Source organism: Primulina huaijiensis, chromosome 6, assembly GCF_012295235.1.
Source record: "Primulina huaijiensis isolate GDHJ02 chromosome 6, ASM1229523v2, whole genome shotgun sequence".
NCBI lineage: Eukaryota > Viridiplantae > Streptophyta > Magnoliopsida > Lamiales > Gesneriaceae > Primulina > Primulina huaijiensis.
The window spans coordinates 4,267,619-4,283,893 of NC_133311.1; the positions used below are offsets into that span (position 1 = coordinate 4,267,619).

The 16,275-nt window shown below is 34.0% G+C and overlaps 2 protein-coding genes across 5 annotated transcripts; one reads left to right on the top strand and one right to left on the bottom strand.

Moving 5' to 3' along the window:
* Nucleotides 1–1,343: 1,343 nt before the first annotated feature.
* LOC140979496 (uncharacterized) lies at nt 1,344–6,264 on the bottom strand. 2 transcript variants are annotated; one of them, XM_073444912.1, is made up of 10 exons: nt 5,959–6,264; nt 4,671–4,835; nt 4,462–4,580; nt 4,231–4,305; nt 3,989–4,082; nt 3,832–3,891; nt 3,575–3,640; nt 3,392–3,490; nt 1,965–2,415; nt 1,344–1,800 (listed from the first exon to the last, which is right to left on the bottom strand). In XM_073444912.1, the coding sequence occupies exons 1-9, from the start codon at nt 6,004–6,006 to the stop codon at nt 2,287–2,289; spliced, it is 855 nt and encodes a 284-aa protein (XP_073301013.1). In that variant the 5' UTR covers nt 6,007–6,264; the 3' UTR covers nt 1,344–1,800; nt 1,965–2,286. The 2 variants fall into 2 exon arrangements, with proteins under 2 accessions (XP_073301013.1, XP_073301015.1); XM_073444914.1 differs by having other exon boundaries at nt 4,671–5,811.
* Nucleotides 6,265–8,039: 1,775 nt separating this feature from the next.
* On the top strand, nt 8,040–15,709 carry LOC140979006 (uncharacterized). Of its 3 annotated transcripts, XM_073444354.1 has the most exons (9): nt 8,326–8,451; nt 9,442–9,635; nt 10,571–10,810; nt 11,399–11,805; nt 12,371–12,556; nt 12,861–13,053; nt 13,914–13,990; nt 14,370–14,523; nt 15,198–15,709. In XM_073444354.1, exons 1-9 carry the CDS (start codon nt 8,448–8,450, stop codon nt 15,492–15,494), a joined length of 1,752 nt encoding a protein of 583 aa, XP_073300455.1. In that variant the 5' UTR covers nt 8,326–8,447; the 3' UTR covers nt 15,495–15,709. The 3 variants fall into 3 exon arrangements, with proteins under 3 accessions (XP_073300453.1, XP_073300455.1, XP_073300454.1); XM_073444352.1 differs by lacking the exon at nt 9,442–9,635 and having other exon boundaries at nt 8,040–8,451; XM_073444353.1 differs by lacking the exon at nt 8,326–8,451 and having other exon boundaries at nt 8,473–9,635.
* Nucleotides 15,710–16,275: the final 566 nt, after the last annotated feature.

The window sequence follows — 16,275 nt, forward strand, 5'->3', positions numbered from 1 at the left end:
GATTCCAATACCTATTACCGATCATAAGCATTGTTAAATCACTGAAATTATATTTGTAGGAAAATAGCTTGGCTTGGGATTGAAATCGAAACTAAAGTAAGCTAGCGAGGTAAGGTTTTCCTATCGATTTCTTCAATAATAGAATTTTGTATTTGGCCTGAAATTTACAGTAAAGTTTATAAACAAATAATTTATTCATATATTGTATCGTGTTGTACATGTCGCAAATTATTAGTCATATTAAACTGCGCATTTGAATTTCTGGATTTATTGGCTCTTGACTGTTTAACGATCAGCTATTACTAATTGAATGAATGAATTGAGTCTGGACAACAGTTTATGTACCATATTGCTAGTCTGGTAGACAACACGGCTTCGGCCCGAAAAGTGAGTCCAATGAACATGTTTAAAATATGATATATAGTTCATCCGAACAACATGACTTCGATTTAAAAATGTGAGTTCAATTTGGCTCGTAAATGATCAATTGTATGGATTCTACTTGAATACATGGAGAAAATTGCTACATCAAATTTTGGTGGGACCACCTCTTCATTCTATACTATTCACTTCAGAGTCCTAACAATCTCTGCATGTCACTTGATAAGACATTTTCATAATGATGTGTTATTGCTGATACATGTATCTCATACTGAAATATTGCACATATAAATTTTCTCTTTACTTGTTTAAATATATATGCCCAATTTTATTCCCTCACTAAGTTCTCAAAGACTTAACCTCTATTTTTTTTTTCTATTTAATGATGATTGAAATTGAAATTATCGGCTTAACAAGACTTTAACTATTCTATTGAATTCGTAATTTTGTTATATTATGTAAATTAAATGCTTATACACGCTTCCGCTATTGATAATGATAATATTAAATTTTGAGGGCCCCTCGAGTTATCACCTAAGTTCTTAGACTATCAACCACAACCCATCACAAGCATATACGATGACCAAAATGNCATATCCTCATTTCATTTAGTGTTTCACATGAGTTCTACAACAATTAGAGTTATACGCCCTTCTCTTATCCATATAATTCAATTTGATATCCCATATTATACATCATATATTATTTAATCCAATAAACCAAACAATGTCCATCGGTAAAACTAGGAGCAAGTCCACAACAGGTAATATTGCCACTACCTAAAAGCAGAACTTGAAACTCTGAAACACTAACGTTGGGCTAATTGAAATTTTTTCTTTAAAAAAAAATGATTTCACTAATAATTATAACAAATTTAGTATACTCTCACTCACTTCTAGCATCAAATAAATCACAAAAACGCATGGGAAAAATTCAAGGCCTACATTAGGTGGGACGCGGTATCTAGAAAAGGAGTTAGTTACTGGTAATCCAACTTGTAGAGATCACAGCAAAACATATTTATTTACAGGGTACACAGCCTTATTCCAAATTTTCAATCAGAAAAGAAGCTACAAAAAAAAAAGAAGAAAAGGCTATAGACAGATGGCTTTTTGGCCAGTTGCGGAACAGTTTATACATCTCAAGTTCTCACAAGACGGGTTATCTTTTTCTCGACCAAGTTGTTTGAAAGTTCTCTGGTGCATGATCATTCACTTAAATTTAGATATAGGCAAGGCTTAGCTTGGATACATAAAGGTTTGGAAAAATCATAAAAATACTGATATCACGTTAGGATGATCAATGCAGGTGTATGGTGGTGGAAGTGCACCTAAGATTCAAGTTTTGCAAGCCGAGACACTCTCTCTATTTCCTTAATTATTAGTTCCTTTTCCTCTTTAATATGGTCATCTTCGGCATCTGCATTGACACCAACACATTTAGCAGGTAAACGACGCATAGATGATAGTTAACGTGGAGAAGGTTTTCCGGCTTATAACAGAATCTGACTTAAGTCCCTGTACATAGTCTTGATTTGTAGCAGTTATTCCACAAGTTCAAACGTTTGACAGATTTATGTGTACCTTTTCCAACAGAGAGATTGTGGAGCAGCTCTAACAGCCTTTCATGGTTTTTCGCGAGGATAACTTTAACATCTCATGGTTTTTTTGGGTTAGCTACAAAAACTTGCAGATGGAATAAGAAGATTAAGCGAAAATTTCATATGTACAGAGGTTTTTCCAGGTTAGGTACAAAAACAGGAAAAGCCTCTCAACGAACTTTCTCTCTAGAGTCTCGACTCTCGACCAAGACAGATGAAAAGTATTAAACTCATTATACAAGATTCAGAGTTATAACTCAAAAGACTGATGAACGAATTTGAGTTTCAATCCAGATGCATTAAATTTAAGGAATCCAAAAGCCAGAGTTTACAAAGAAAACTAAGTACTTGAGAAAATTGCTGGTGAGAAAATATAATATGCTTATTACCTTAAAAACATGAAAGGCAGATATTAGGATGTTTCTGCTTGAATCCTGTACAGAATTTCAGCAGAAGAATATTAGACGTGGTCTCTTTTCCACAATAGCATTTGTGTCTAACCTCTGAGGCATGTAATCAAAGCTTCACTAGCACGGGGTGTTCTAACTTGGTATGCAATTTTCATGTATCCAACCTAAAATTTTAATAGGGCGACCAGGCATTGCATAAAACGACTGTAAAGAACTAGAAACTAAATAAACACACTTTCGAATATATTTTCTTCCTTTATAGATTATTTGTAGTCAGGGGTAGAAAATGAATCAAGTTCAACTTGTGACCTTTTTGAACTGGCACAAATATTATTTGATTTGTGTTTGAAATTATTGAACATTATCATCAAACTTGTGTCAAAATTATTTTCTTCGAGAGGTTATTGGCTTTAATGTCTTTTTAATAGCTTATAAATGCATTTAATATTCGTCGAGCTCATGAATTCAAGCTGTGCTTCGAATTTGTGTTTGCCAAAATTCAATGATAACTTCAAATCAAAAGAATTGAACTTGAATTCAAATTCTACGCCAAGCCAAACTCGATCTTATAATAGTTCAATTTTAGATCTGTGAGCCAACCAAAAAAATTTAATCTCAAGTTTGAATTCAACAAAAGGGTTAATACTAAACCCTACGCGATTTGCACCCCTATTTACGGCTAGACTTTACATTAATACTTAACAACAAACAATTCAAAGTAACTGCCAGAAGGCTCGAAATATCCCCATGGTGGTCAAAGGTATGTGATGATTTATTTCTGCTCACTATCAAGAAATATTTCAAAGAAATAATAATAATATTTATTATTATCTGCTCGCGCACTTGAGGGTAGAGTATTGCCAAAAGTAGTAACGCGGGGAACCATGTTCAGCATTGCAAATATCATAGTTTCTTTATGCAACTAAAGTTCTTAATCATTTTCCATATAATTACAAAATCTTACTAACATCTGGCATCAGGAAGGATAACTATGAATTACCTTCAACAAGGTCATCATGACTTTTAAATGGCGAACCTCGGCAATGTATCTCTTCATTATTTGAGAATTTAGAGATTCCAAAAGAAATTCGGACAGAAGCTAAAGTACATTGCAATTACAATGTCAATACAAGTAACAGTCAGAAGAAGAAACATGAGCTGATATAAGCAGTTAAGTACTAACCTTCAAAGACTGCCTTCTAGTCACATAGTTAACCGATGTCAAGAGCTTTTCATATTGCTCAAAAAACTGAAGATACGAGTTTCATTATGTTATTAAGATTTGTCAAAAACAAGTATCAAGATACACGTGCACACAATACATGATTTTAACTATAACATAACATAGGTCAAATTAAACTTCTTCAACCTTGAAGGAATTCAATAACTAAATTCTCTCGCACACTACTCCAAATAAAATAAGGAAAGAGATGGAGAAACCTCGTTGTAGTGAGTAGTCAGATACTCAGAAACTGCAGATGCATGTTTAGTGAGCAGATCCTGGCAAGTTTACCTCTATATTCAATATTGTAAAAAATAGAATAAAAATAGTTTAAATAGATGAAGTATGTCCGAAAATATATAAAAGATATGTGACCTTGAATGTAGAAAATGCATCAGAGGTAACATCAAAATTAGGTAGCTCAACAAATTTGAAGAACAACTCAAAGCTGGGAGACTCCAATATGTGTCTGAAATAAGATTTGTGGTTTTCTTGTTGTGAAAACTCTGCAATATAAAACAGGACCTTGTATACTTTCCTTTTTTTCCCACTTCTTGAGAAACATTAAATTGGGAGCTTTTAGGACACAAAGGAAAAATTAAAAGTACACGTCTTACTTTGCAAGTGTTGGACAGTTGATACATTCCCTTAGCATATTCCCACAGTTCAGAGCAATTTCCTTGTTGTCATAGCTGATATCCAAACCAAATACATAGGTCTCATTAGTCAAGACAGCGTTATTGAATAACACGGTTACGTAAAACTTCATTTACCAAATCAAGATACTCATAAAAGGGGCTATTAAAAGACAAGTTGAGGAGCTGTTTTCTGAATATCGAGGATCCCACCAAACAATGAGGAAGTCAAGCAGTTCCAAATGATTTTCCATGTATTGCACACAACAATGTGTTAAATCAACCTTTTGTTTAAGCAATATAGACCAACAGTGGACTAAAAATTTCCTGGTCTGAGATATCAAACAATTTGATAAGTACGGAAACACAAAATACATTTACAACCTTCTATAAGATTGTTCGTTATTACTTTATGCACCTACTTCCCATCCCAGAATTGGTAACTTGTGGAACAGAAGAGAAATAATATCTTCATCACAGATTTCAACTGTGAGTTGAAAATTTTGATCAGCACTTGGTTCGATTTCTCCATCTCCTGACAACATAGTTTTCATTGCAGTCGTGTTCTTCTCAACTTCCTCCAAAGCCTACGGTAAAGTGAAAATAGAAAGACGAAGAAACAAGTAATCCTGTATATCAAACATCAGAACCACAGAAACAACAAAAGTCTGTAGAATCCTTATGAGCAGGACGCTGGACGCCAAGACCCAGCTCTAGATATGCATAAAAAAAGCCAGAATTATAATGATAAACTGATTGTTTTCCATTTCCATTCACTTCTGCATTCTAGATTCATCCACTTGATAATTTGCTCATCAGTAAAATATTTACAGCAACACCTTTCTTAAGCTAAGAGCCACTCAAAGCGAACAATAAATCAGTTCCTCGTCACAATGTCTGACGCAATAAACTAAGAAATATCTATTGAAATTTTATAAATGTTCCATTCATTAGTTATTTTAAGTTTCAATATGCCATAACTTCTTTATCGTGCAAAGAAGATCACAGAAAACTTCTATCAATCTAGACTTGACGTAGACAAGTTAATCATATGAATTAAATTCAAGTCCTGATATTAATTTTTTTCCAATAGAAAATTAGAACTTTCTCATTAGGCTTACGACACAAAGGGTTATTTTTTCTTGACCACTAGAATTAAAAGAAATAAAATTTGGTTAAAAAAATTAGTATCATAACCGAATAGGGACCGGAATGTCCAAGTGAACCGGTATAGCTTCAACAGAACCATTGTTCTAGAACCGGCATCCGTTTTGGAACCGTGGTCAAATCTATGTCAATCACCAACAAAGGAGAACTAAAGCCAACCCAGACAACGAATTACGTGCTATTTAACTAGTGGTCAAGCTCAAATTTTGAGTCCATAGTCCACCAATAAGGCAGCTTTAACAGTCCTTACGCCTTCGACAGGGAAAAAGAACAATAGAAGTACTAGCATTCCAATTATTTTTCCAAAACATTTCACTTGATGCAAAATATTAAAAATAACATACTGGCAGCGTGCAACACCAAACTACATCCAATTTGCAAAGGCGTGTCCTTTGTCTGTTTCAATGAAGAAAAAAAAAATCTAACATAAATAATTTCGCATCACAACACTATAAACTTCCCGCCAAACAAACTACATTTTTGTTAGAATTAAACAGTTCAATTATTCCACCACAATCCTTAAAATATACACAAAGATTCCACCTTTTCCAGGGCTTTGACCTCAGCCACGGTTTTGGAGTCGAGTGCCATTAAACTATCCTTGATAGCCTTTGCTAATTCCTAAGGGGTTTTAGGCCTCGATTGCTTGAAAAATGAGAATGACATTTGCCTTCAGCTTGAAGTTACGGACTTTACTGGAATTTGATTGAAATTCTAGTTATCGGTTTGAATTCTCAGGCACTTTGTGGGATTTGGGAACAAGGGACTTTTTGAGTTTGGGTTTTTGATCGATTCGATCGATGATTGCTGCAGTTGTGCGGATTTCGCGTGTTTCTACAAAATAGCGCGAAACGCTGCCTAATTCAGTCTAAACGCTAAAATCGCATTTTTTTTAAATTTTAGTGGCATTTGCTTTCTTTTTTAAATTAAATTTATAATTTAATTTTATAAAAGTGCTCATATGTTTCTTATTTAATTATAAATAAATAATTAAGTAAGAAAAAAATAGTTTATTATTTAATTAATAATTCATTTTATAATTAAAAAAAATGAAGGAACTAATTTTTAAGAAGGGAATTCATTTGATCAAAAAAAAAAAAGAAGGGAATTCATTTTTTTATATTTTATTGATTAATAATTTTTTATTTTCTTACACAGATGTCGGGCCAATTAAAAAAGTAGGTGTGAGAGAGAAAGTATTTAAAAAACAAGGACTCTGACTTTTTTTTTAAGAACAAGGAGTTGACTTTTGATTATCAATTAAACTCTTTAACTTAATTAATTCTCCTTTTCTTTTTTTTCTCGGTCGACACGGATTCTATTTTGAGAAAATCTAATAGTCCACTCAAAAAAATTGGTCGACCAAAATTAAGTTAGTCGACTAACATTAATTTTCTTGGTCCTTCTTGGTCAACCAAACCAAGAAGAAATTCTTCTTGGTCAACCAACATAATTTTGGTTGACCAAGAAGAAACCTGCCATGTTTTTTTTTATTGTTTTTATTATTAATTTTTGTCCATTTTAATTATCTTATTATCTTGATTTTTGTTGAATTTTGTAATATATACCTTTGGGTCGACCCATGTTGCTTTCCTTTGGGTCGACCCAAAAGCAAAGCAACAAGGGTCGACCCAAAAACAACAAGGTCTACTTTGTTTCGACTCAGCTAAATATGTGATTCATATGTTAAAACATGTAATATTATATAACATTATTGTGAAATTGTGATTCATATGTTAAAAACATGTAACATAGTTGTGAAATTGTTATTCATATGTTAAAACAACATGTAACATAGTTGGTTGTGAAATTGTGATTCATATGTTAAAACATGTAACATAGTTGTGAAATTGTGATTAATATGTTAAAACATATAACATAATTGTGAAATTGTGGCTCAGATGTCAAAACACATGTAACATAGTTGTGAAATTGTAACTCATATGTCATAACATGTAACAAAATCATGTAACGTTATAGAACATACTTGTGAAATTATGTGATTCATATGTTAAAAACATGCAACATTGGTCAAAATTGTGTAATTATCCGTCAAAATTAAGCAATTATCGGTCATATTTGTCAAATATATGGATTCATGTGTTAGAAAAAAGATCTACCCAAAAGCAACCTTGATCGACCCAAAATCAACATGGGCCGACCCAGAGATCAACATGGTCGACCCAAAATATCAACATGGATCAACAAGGTCGACCCAGAAATCACCATGGTCGACCAAAAAACTGACCAACAACAAAATTCCACCATAAATACTTAATACTTAAATCGAAATAAAAAATATTTATACAATGTCCAATAATTAAAAGATCAATACAATGTCGAATGATTATCAAACATATTACAATGTCCAATAATTATAAAGATCAATACATTGTCCAACAATCAACAATATTCGACTGATGAGAATAGAATGGATGACTGATGAGAATGAATTACGTGTTTAAAGTAAATTTATATATATAATCAAATTTAATAATATATTTATACTTAAAACACATAAACATTTAAATAAATTGACTTATAGATTTTTTTTTTAAATATTTGATATCGCACGTCCTTTTCCCTAAATTTTCCCAATGTCTTATATTCGTTATTCGAACTTATACAAACAGAATACGTACGTGTGTGTGTGTTCTGTTTCCTTGAATGGAAGGTTAATCCAAAGCTGTGGATTTGCAAATGTTTGTGATAAGCACGCCAGGAATTCTTTCTAGGATTCTGTGTGTTTTACATGTGTTCGTGCCCTAGGAGATGATGAAAATTGATCTGATAAATGTTGTTCTACCGGACGAATTGATACAGGAAATCTTCGGTCACTTGGAGTCGAAGTCGAGCCGCGATGCCTGTTCTCTGGTTTGCAAGCGGTGGCTCAGCCTGGAGCGGCTTAGCCGCTTTGCAATCTCTATCAGCTCCTCCACGCCTGAGTCGTACATCAGGTTGTTGAGCAGCGTATTTGTCAATCTGAGAAGTGTGTATATCGACGAACGCCGCTCCATGTCATTGCCTGTTCAATGTGTAAGAGTGTCACGTTATGATTCTTTTTGAACTATTTGATAGTTAATTAGTTTAGATTCAATCATGCTTGAATGTTATTGGGTAAACACGACTTGAAGTTTGTACAAAGTTTTGAGTTTTGAATTTGCTCAAATAACTGATGAGGTTCTGTTGCTCAAGTTATTGATTGCACATGGTGAGAATACTCGAAGTTTTTTTTTATCGTCTCTATGGAATATTTGTTTTGGTGCTTGGAAAGGATCTAATAGAATATTTGATGTTGTGATCTTTGTGGTGCTAATTCGTAAATGTATCGATTTCTGAGAGGGGAAAATGCTGTTGTCTTGGAAGCCATATCTGTTTAAATAAAGAGTACTCTGGTTTCCACTTCTTTAAGATGTTTTATTTCCATGCTGGGGCTAGTCAAATATTGGAACACGTTAAACAAGCAGGGCTCAACTTTGTTAACGAATGTGCCAGCGTTTTTGGATGTAGAAACATTTTTAGTGCAGATCTTTTCACATCTTTTTTGTCATATATATTGTTACTAAATCCCCTTGTTCAATGCCACTCATGAAATATTCTCAGAATTTTTTAATTCTTTGTTTATAGCACCTATTTGCTATTCCATATTGTCACGGCAATTCAGTCAGCCATGAGATTGGAACCATTATTTCTTTCAACAGATTATCAGTGAACTGGAGAGAGAAAACGGCATCTATGTGCTGCTTTATAGAATTAAATGCTGCGTGCTTTTTTCGCTATCGGAAAATGTGTTATTTTAAAAATATTTCCGCTTTTCGAGAACAAAATCCAAAATTAGTTGACTATCATCATTACTATTGCTGAGTTGGTGGGGAAGAACGCTTTTTCACTTTAACGTACGAGCTAAGTATTACCTCTATAAATTAAATCTGACATACATTTTCAATCAAACAAAGAGTCTGATGGAAGATCAGATAAATTCTACATTAGCAGATGATGAACTAATAGAAATTTTCCGACATTTAGATTCAATATATAGCCGTGATGCTTGTTCTCTCGTTTGCAAACGCTGGTTATATCTTGAGGGGCTGAGCCGCAACACTGTCCAGTTTGGTAGATCTGGCAAGACTGACACCACGATCAGGCTGTTTGCCGATCGTTTTGTGAATATCCAAAGTGTGTATATCAATGAGACTTCTAGTTCCAGCTCCACCAAATTGGTAAGTGTACTGGCGGAAGTGTGAATTCTCAATGTGGTTTTTACATTTTCCTTGCTACCGTGTTCGTAAGTCTTGACTTGTGCCAAAGGAATTTCCTTAACAAAAACCTTCTTGTTCTTTGGCAAAAATTGGATATATTTTGTAGATCTGAGATCTATCTTTCTGAATAACCTGCAATCAAATCTTTCGCTTAAACGATAACTCATCCTTGGGAAATCTTCGTTATTTTTTTTATTTTAATGGGTTATAAATTCTGAATGTCTGATTGAGATAATACTTTATTTTTGTGTTTGGAAATTTTATTTATTAGCAGATCTGAGAAAGATTTTTTAGTTTTCCCCCATTTTACTGATTTATTTTGTTAGAAATTCGTTCAATCACTCCAAAATCTCATCTCTGATCAGATTTACCATCCAAGCATAATTCATCGTGATTCATCAAATTTGCGATGATAGCATGTGATTGATGGCATCAATTAGTGTTGCTTGTTTGCAAACTCTCAAAAATTGCTTAAATTAACGCACCTTGAGTTGTTTCCTCGTGGTTTTTTATTCTGATTTTGAAGTTGAATTGATATCTATGAGCATCTGTATTATGAACTGTTGGTGATTTTCTTGCTTTCGGAGAAATTTGTGATGGATTGTTTGAAGTGGTTGGAATCATGTGCGTTGAGCATGATGTTTAATGAGTGAAATTCTGATGTAAAATTCTAGAGTTGTCACGATGCTGATTATTTACGTTTAGAATTTGTTGAAGGTTCGTGAATCTAAAATTCCTTTCAGTTACTTTGCTTATACAAAATCATGCCGAACTTTGTTCTTCTTGAGTGATTTTTAAAATTTGAGTTTAAACTACAACCATATCCCCTTTAACTGCTTTGTTTCAGTCCTCTGGAATCATCTTTAGGATGTCATTGTTTTCTTATTGTGGAGCAGGGGAAAAGACGACGTGGCATTGGCTCTTCTACTACGACCAGGTTTGGCCGTGGGTCTAATAAAAATGCGTGTGATAGCAAGACAGGAACTAGCTGTTTGTCAGACTCTGGGTTGGAAACTGTTGGTGGTCGCTTTGCAAAACTAGAAAAATTGAGCCTTATTTGGTGCTCGGATGTAACAGATTTGGGGCTAAGATCTTTTGCCGAGAAATGTAAAACTCTTAAATCTTTGGATTTACAGGTGATTGTCAAAAATGTTACATTATTTGTTTTTTTGTCCGAATAACACTTTGCGACAGATATACCCTGGTTTGGATCAACATGTTTGGTAGTGTTATCTTGATCAGTCCAAAACACTATTTTTTCTGGTATCAAGATCTGAAATCACCCTCCCATTCTGCCTCGGTTGTTAAGCATTGTGGATGGTGTGAAACGGAATTCAGAATTAAATACTACAGAAACCTCGTCTGGTGGAAAGGAATTTTGAGAGGGAGGTGTATTGAAATGCTTACTTCTCTTCAAGTGACATTTATTAACGCTGCAATGATGTTATTTCTGAAAAGCCTGAATCCCTTTTATTTTCAAGGATTTTTTCTGTGCACCAAACAAAAGAAGATATATTTTTCCTTCCATGACAGGGGAAAGGTCTTTCATTCCGGCTATACTTTGTGCCCTTCTTATCTCATATGAATGAATAACAACAGTCTTGTCAGTAGCGTGTGTTTTAAACACTTAACCAGTTGATGTGTTGAAGTCTATATTTACTAATCTGTGATTACAAGTTGAATATGCGCCATGACTGACTGAACTTTTGTTGTATGTCTTCAAGGGCTGCTACATCGGAGATGAAGGTTTGGCTGCGGTGGGAGCATGCTGTAGTGGGCTTAATGATTTAAATTTGCGGTTTTGTGAAGGCTTGACTGACAAGGGACTCGTTGTGTTGGCCCTTGGTAGTGGGAGGACTTTGAAATCACTTGGAGTCGCTGCTTGTGCAAATATTACTGATGTCTCATTAGAAGTGGTGGGTTCTCATTGCAAATCTCTTGAAACTCTGTCACTAGACTCAGAAACCATCCATGACAAAGGCTTGCTTGCTGTGGCCAAAGGATGCCCTATGTTGAAAGTTCTGAAACTACAGTGTATAAATCTAACGGATGAGGCTTTACAAGCTGTTGGTTCTTTCTGTTTATCGTTGGAGTTATTGGCCCTATACAGCTTCCACAAATTCACTGACAGGTCACTTTTTTCTGTTTTCTCTTTGTTCTTTCTCATTAGGTGGTGTTGTAATGGTTATTAACACAAATCCTATTGTTATTATCGTCACTTTGATATTACATAAACATGCAGAAATATTCAAATGCATATACAATTGTGGTCATGCAGCTCACCTTTTAATAATTTGTTTTTATATGGAAAAGGAGATTGGTGACCTGATTACCTGAAAGTGGTTACGCATGTCCCTTCAAATAAGTTTACAGGGGTTGGATCAGTTAATCTTCAACTCTATGTTACAAGCATTGTATTTTATTCATCACTTTTTTTCTTTCATGGATGTGTGGTCATTCTATTCTTTCCATTGGTGTTTATTAAATGTATCCATATACTAGAGTTTAAGTTAAACGCATTATGTGGTTCTTAATCGAAAACCTACATTAATCTGAAAGCAATGCTATGTATTCTTCCGTCTATTTCTGCTTTTTTTTGTCTCTTCTAGGTTCCGGGGTAGGGAGAATTTACAGAGTAAACCAGGATGACTGTTTATTTCTAGCTGACTGGCAGTCTTTATTGGATATTTGTGCAGGAGCCTGTATGCCATAGGGAAAGGGTGTAGTAGACTGAAAAATCTTACATTGAGCGACTGCTACTTTTTAAGCAACGAGGGTATGCATTTTGTCGCCATTGGTTGCCAAAAACTTGTGCATGTTGAAGTTAATGGCTGTCACAATATCGGAACAAGCGGATTGAAGTCTATTGGAAAATTTTGCAGGCAAATTTTTTTTCCTCTCATCTCATACTTGTTGCCTCATCGATACATCTGAACTATGTTTACTCTTTTATGCAATTTTTTTTTCTATTTGTTTTGTCATAGTATATGGATTATCATTCATCCCATTAACCATCTCCTTATCTTTGCTTGTCTTTGTGCCGGGAGACTTGCATTTGCTGCTACTAGAACCGTGACCATTTGTGTATCACCTGGCTGGAACATCTTTTTATCTTGGCATGCTGCTTTGGCTACCCGTTGATCTATATTAATTTGATTTTTTTCCCTATTGGACAATTAACTGCAGTGGTCTTTCTGAATTATCCTTGCTGTACTGTCAGAGGATAGACAATGATGCTTTAAGTGAAATTGGTAATGGATGCAAGTTCCTACAAGCTCTTCACTTGGTGGATTGCTCCAATATTGGGGATTTTGCCATATGTTGCATAGCTAGAGGATGTAGCAACTTAAGAAAGCTTCATATTCGCCGATGTTACGAGGTACTTTGTCCCCACATTTCTGGTGCACCAGATTCAGAATTTTTTAGTACTCTTAAGTGATTTCGTATGAATTGCATCAGTAACTATCTTTTAATTGTAAAGTTCCTCGATGTTTGCATAAACTTCGTTTTTCTTTGTTCTAGATGATTAATGACTAATTTATAGTTCTACTTGAGTTTTGTAAATTTTTGTTGTAAAGCGGGACAGAGTACATGTACTGAATGATGCCAATGACCTGGGCAAGCTTCCTCCAGCTCTCTTATTTACTAATTAGTTTTTAGATACACATTTTCAGGTGATTTATTACGTGAAGTTATCTTTAGTAGTCACTCTGCCACAATTATTGACCTTCCGATCTGGAAACAGTGATTAATTTTTAAGGGTATTATATGCCAATGCAGGTGGTTTAATTTTGGATATGCTACTTACACTATGGAGTTGCTCATATTGATTGACCTACTTTATCTCAACCATTTGCCAGATTTTTTATTCTAAATACAGTTGCAAAATTTCATTTTTGTTGACCCTTCTGCTGCAATGCACGGTGTATGAATCTTAGTTCTGTAATAAGAAATTTTATACATAGATATATATGCTAGTATATATACATATATAAGAGTATGTGCAAAAGTTCATATTTTAACGACAGTCTAAATTGTTCGAGTTTCTTCAGTCCTTTCATTTGCCAAATATTAGATATGTATCATACCTTTTTCCTTTCTTTAGTTATTTCTTTTTAATGAGTTGCAGTAAATGTCTTCTTTAGTTTTAAATCAAATCACTCCTGCATGGTTGTGCCTTATTTGTCAAAAACTTGAATATTTCTGCTAATCTTTATACCCTCACACGCACATTAATAGGTGGGGAACAAAGGGATTACTGCTATTGGTCAGAACTGCAAATTCCTTTCAGATCTCAGTATACGCTTCTGTGATAGGTTGGAAATTTTCCCTCTTTCTGCTTTTCTTTAAATCATGGAACACACAAATAAAAACATTTGAATGCATTTTAACTTTTCTACGTTAATTTATTCCATTTTAGGTTATTATCTTCATCTCTTTTATATATATTTCATACTCCGATGCATTCAGAAAGGCGATGGTTGAGAAACACGCTTTTTTATTGTTTGGAGCATTTCCGCTTTTGTTTAAAGTTATTCTGGCAGTAACGTCAAATCAGCTTCATCATTGCCATTTTCACTTTAAAATTAGCATTTCAACTTTCTTTCTGAATTATTGTTCTTGCAGGTATTCTTTATCCTCTGATATATAGTTATATTTTGTACCTAAACAATTTTTTTGGTTCGTGATTACCAGCATAGGCAATGAGGCGCTGATTTCAATTGGTGAAGGTTGCCCCTCATTGCAACATTTAAACGTCAGTGGTTGCAACCAAATTGGGGATGCTGGAATAATGGCCATTTCTAGAGGTTGCCCTCAACTCAGCTATCTGGATATAAGCGTTCTTCAGGTGGGTGGCTTAACTCTGATATCCTGCATTTACACATCTGTTTATTTTGCTGTTGCTGTGGAACGGAAGGTATTCTCAATGAGAATGTACATGCATGATCAAACATGATAATGAATGTTTGTCTGAACTGTAAGAAACTGTGTGCTATGTGATTAAAAACTAGTTCCTGCTTCTATATCATTCTACTAATGGCTTCGTAGAAACAGTACAGATCACTGCTTGTTGATGATTGAAATTGTCAAAGCATCGGTCTGTCCTTCAGAGGATTTTAGGATAAAGAATTAAATGATTGGTTATCTGAATATGTGATGATTCTATGTGCTTTGCAAGGTGTAAGGTCGCACATGGAAATGTTGAAATTGTTGCTAGTAATTAGACTGAGAAAATGTTTCCACATTGCTGCAATTTCATTCAGTAACATATGAATAGGCCTAGCATGCAGGCACAAGAAATTTTAAGTTTTTGACCTCCTTTTGACAGTGAGTTTGATAAATGACTTTGTTAAAAAAAATCCTTGATCAATGTTATATTTTTATCTATCCCTGCAGGCACATCTATATACACAGCATTTAGAAATCTATTTATCACTATATATATAACAATGCCATGCAATCATGTATATTTGTGTCCATTTTGTCAATCCATACTTAGCTTCTGCTTGCTATGTCTTACAGAAAGTGAGCGACAGGGCCTTGATTGACTTAGGCGATGGCTGCCCCTTTCTAAAGGACATAGTGATATCGCATTGTCGAGAAATAACAAACATAGGCCTCAGCTATCTTGCTCGGAGTTGCATGCTACTGGAATCGTGTCAATTGGTTTACTGCCCGGGAATCACAGAAACTGGCATAGCCACACTGATTACAAGCTGTACGAGGATGAAAAAGGTGTTGGTCGAGAAATGGAAGGTTAGTGAACGTACCAAAAGACATGCTGGATCCATCATCAACTACCTCTGCGTCGACCTTTAAATGGTGAAAAATTCAAGCCACATTTCTACAGATGATGGCAAGTTTAACTGTGAAGTGTTGTTACCTTTGTTTAAATTATCTCAAGTTTAATCTCGACTCCCTAATAAAGTCACTATCTATATATAGACTATGTACTTTGTGTTGTGAACTTGTGGCTAGGGTTGACGAATGTTGTTGGTACTTAATTTTATTTTTAAGAATTTGAATTTGGTTAATTTTGTTTGAGGCCACTGTTAAGTTCTCTCTGACGAATACAATATGGGATTGGTGACCGATGAGAAATGAGGCTAGTTGCTAAAATTTGGAGAGTTTTCAAATTTCATACGTCTTTTAAATTTTAAATTTCACGAATACAAATATTTTTAAACATATGTGCTATTTACACTCCTTTTTATATTTTTGTACTATTATTTGACAAAAATACCTTTAAATATTACTTTCTTTACATACAAAATTTTGATTGACTCTCCAAAATTATTTTTTCCCGTGTTAACTATAACTATTAGAAGTGTGATATTAAAAGCTTTGAATTTTAATTATACATGTAATCAATTTAATATAAAATTTTAATATATTTTTATTTATATATCGAGTTTCCTAGGAATTAGGAATTGTATTGAAACTTTGATTAAATCAAATTATAATCAAATATTAAATAAAATTGTACGTATAACTGGATTTTGTTATCCTAATATCTTGATTTTTATTTTGAAAAAATTTATTTATTTTTATTTCATTCATAAACAAGAAAACAAATAAAGTGCTAGAAGAAAATATTTTT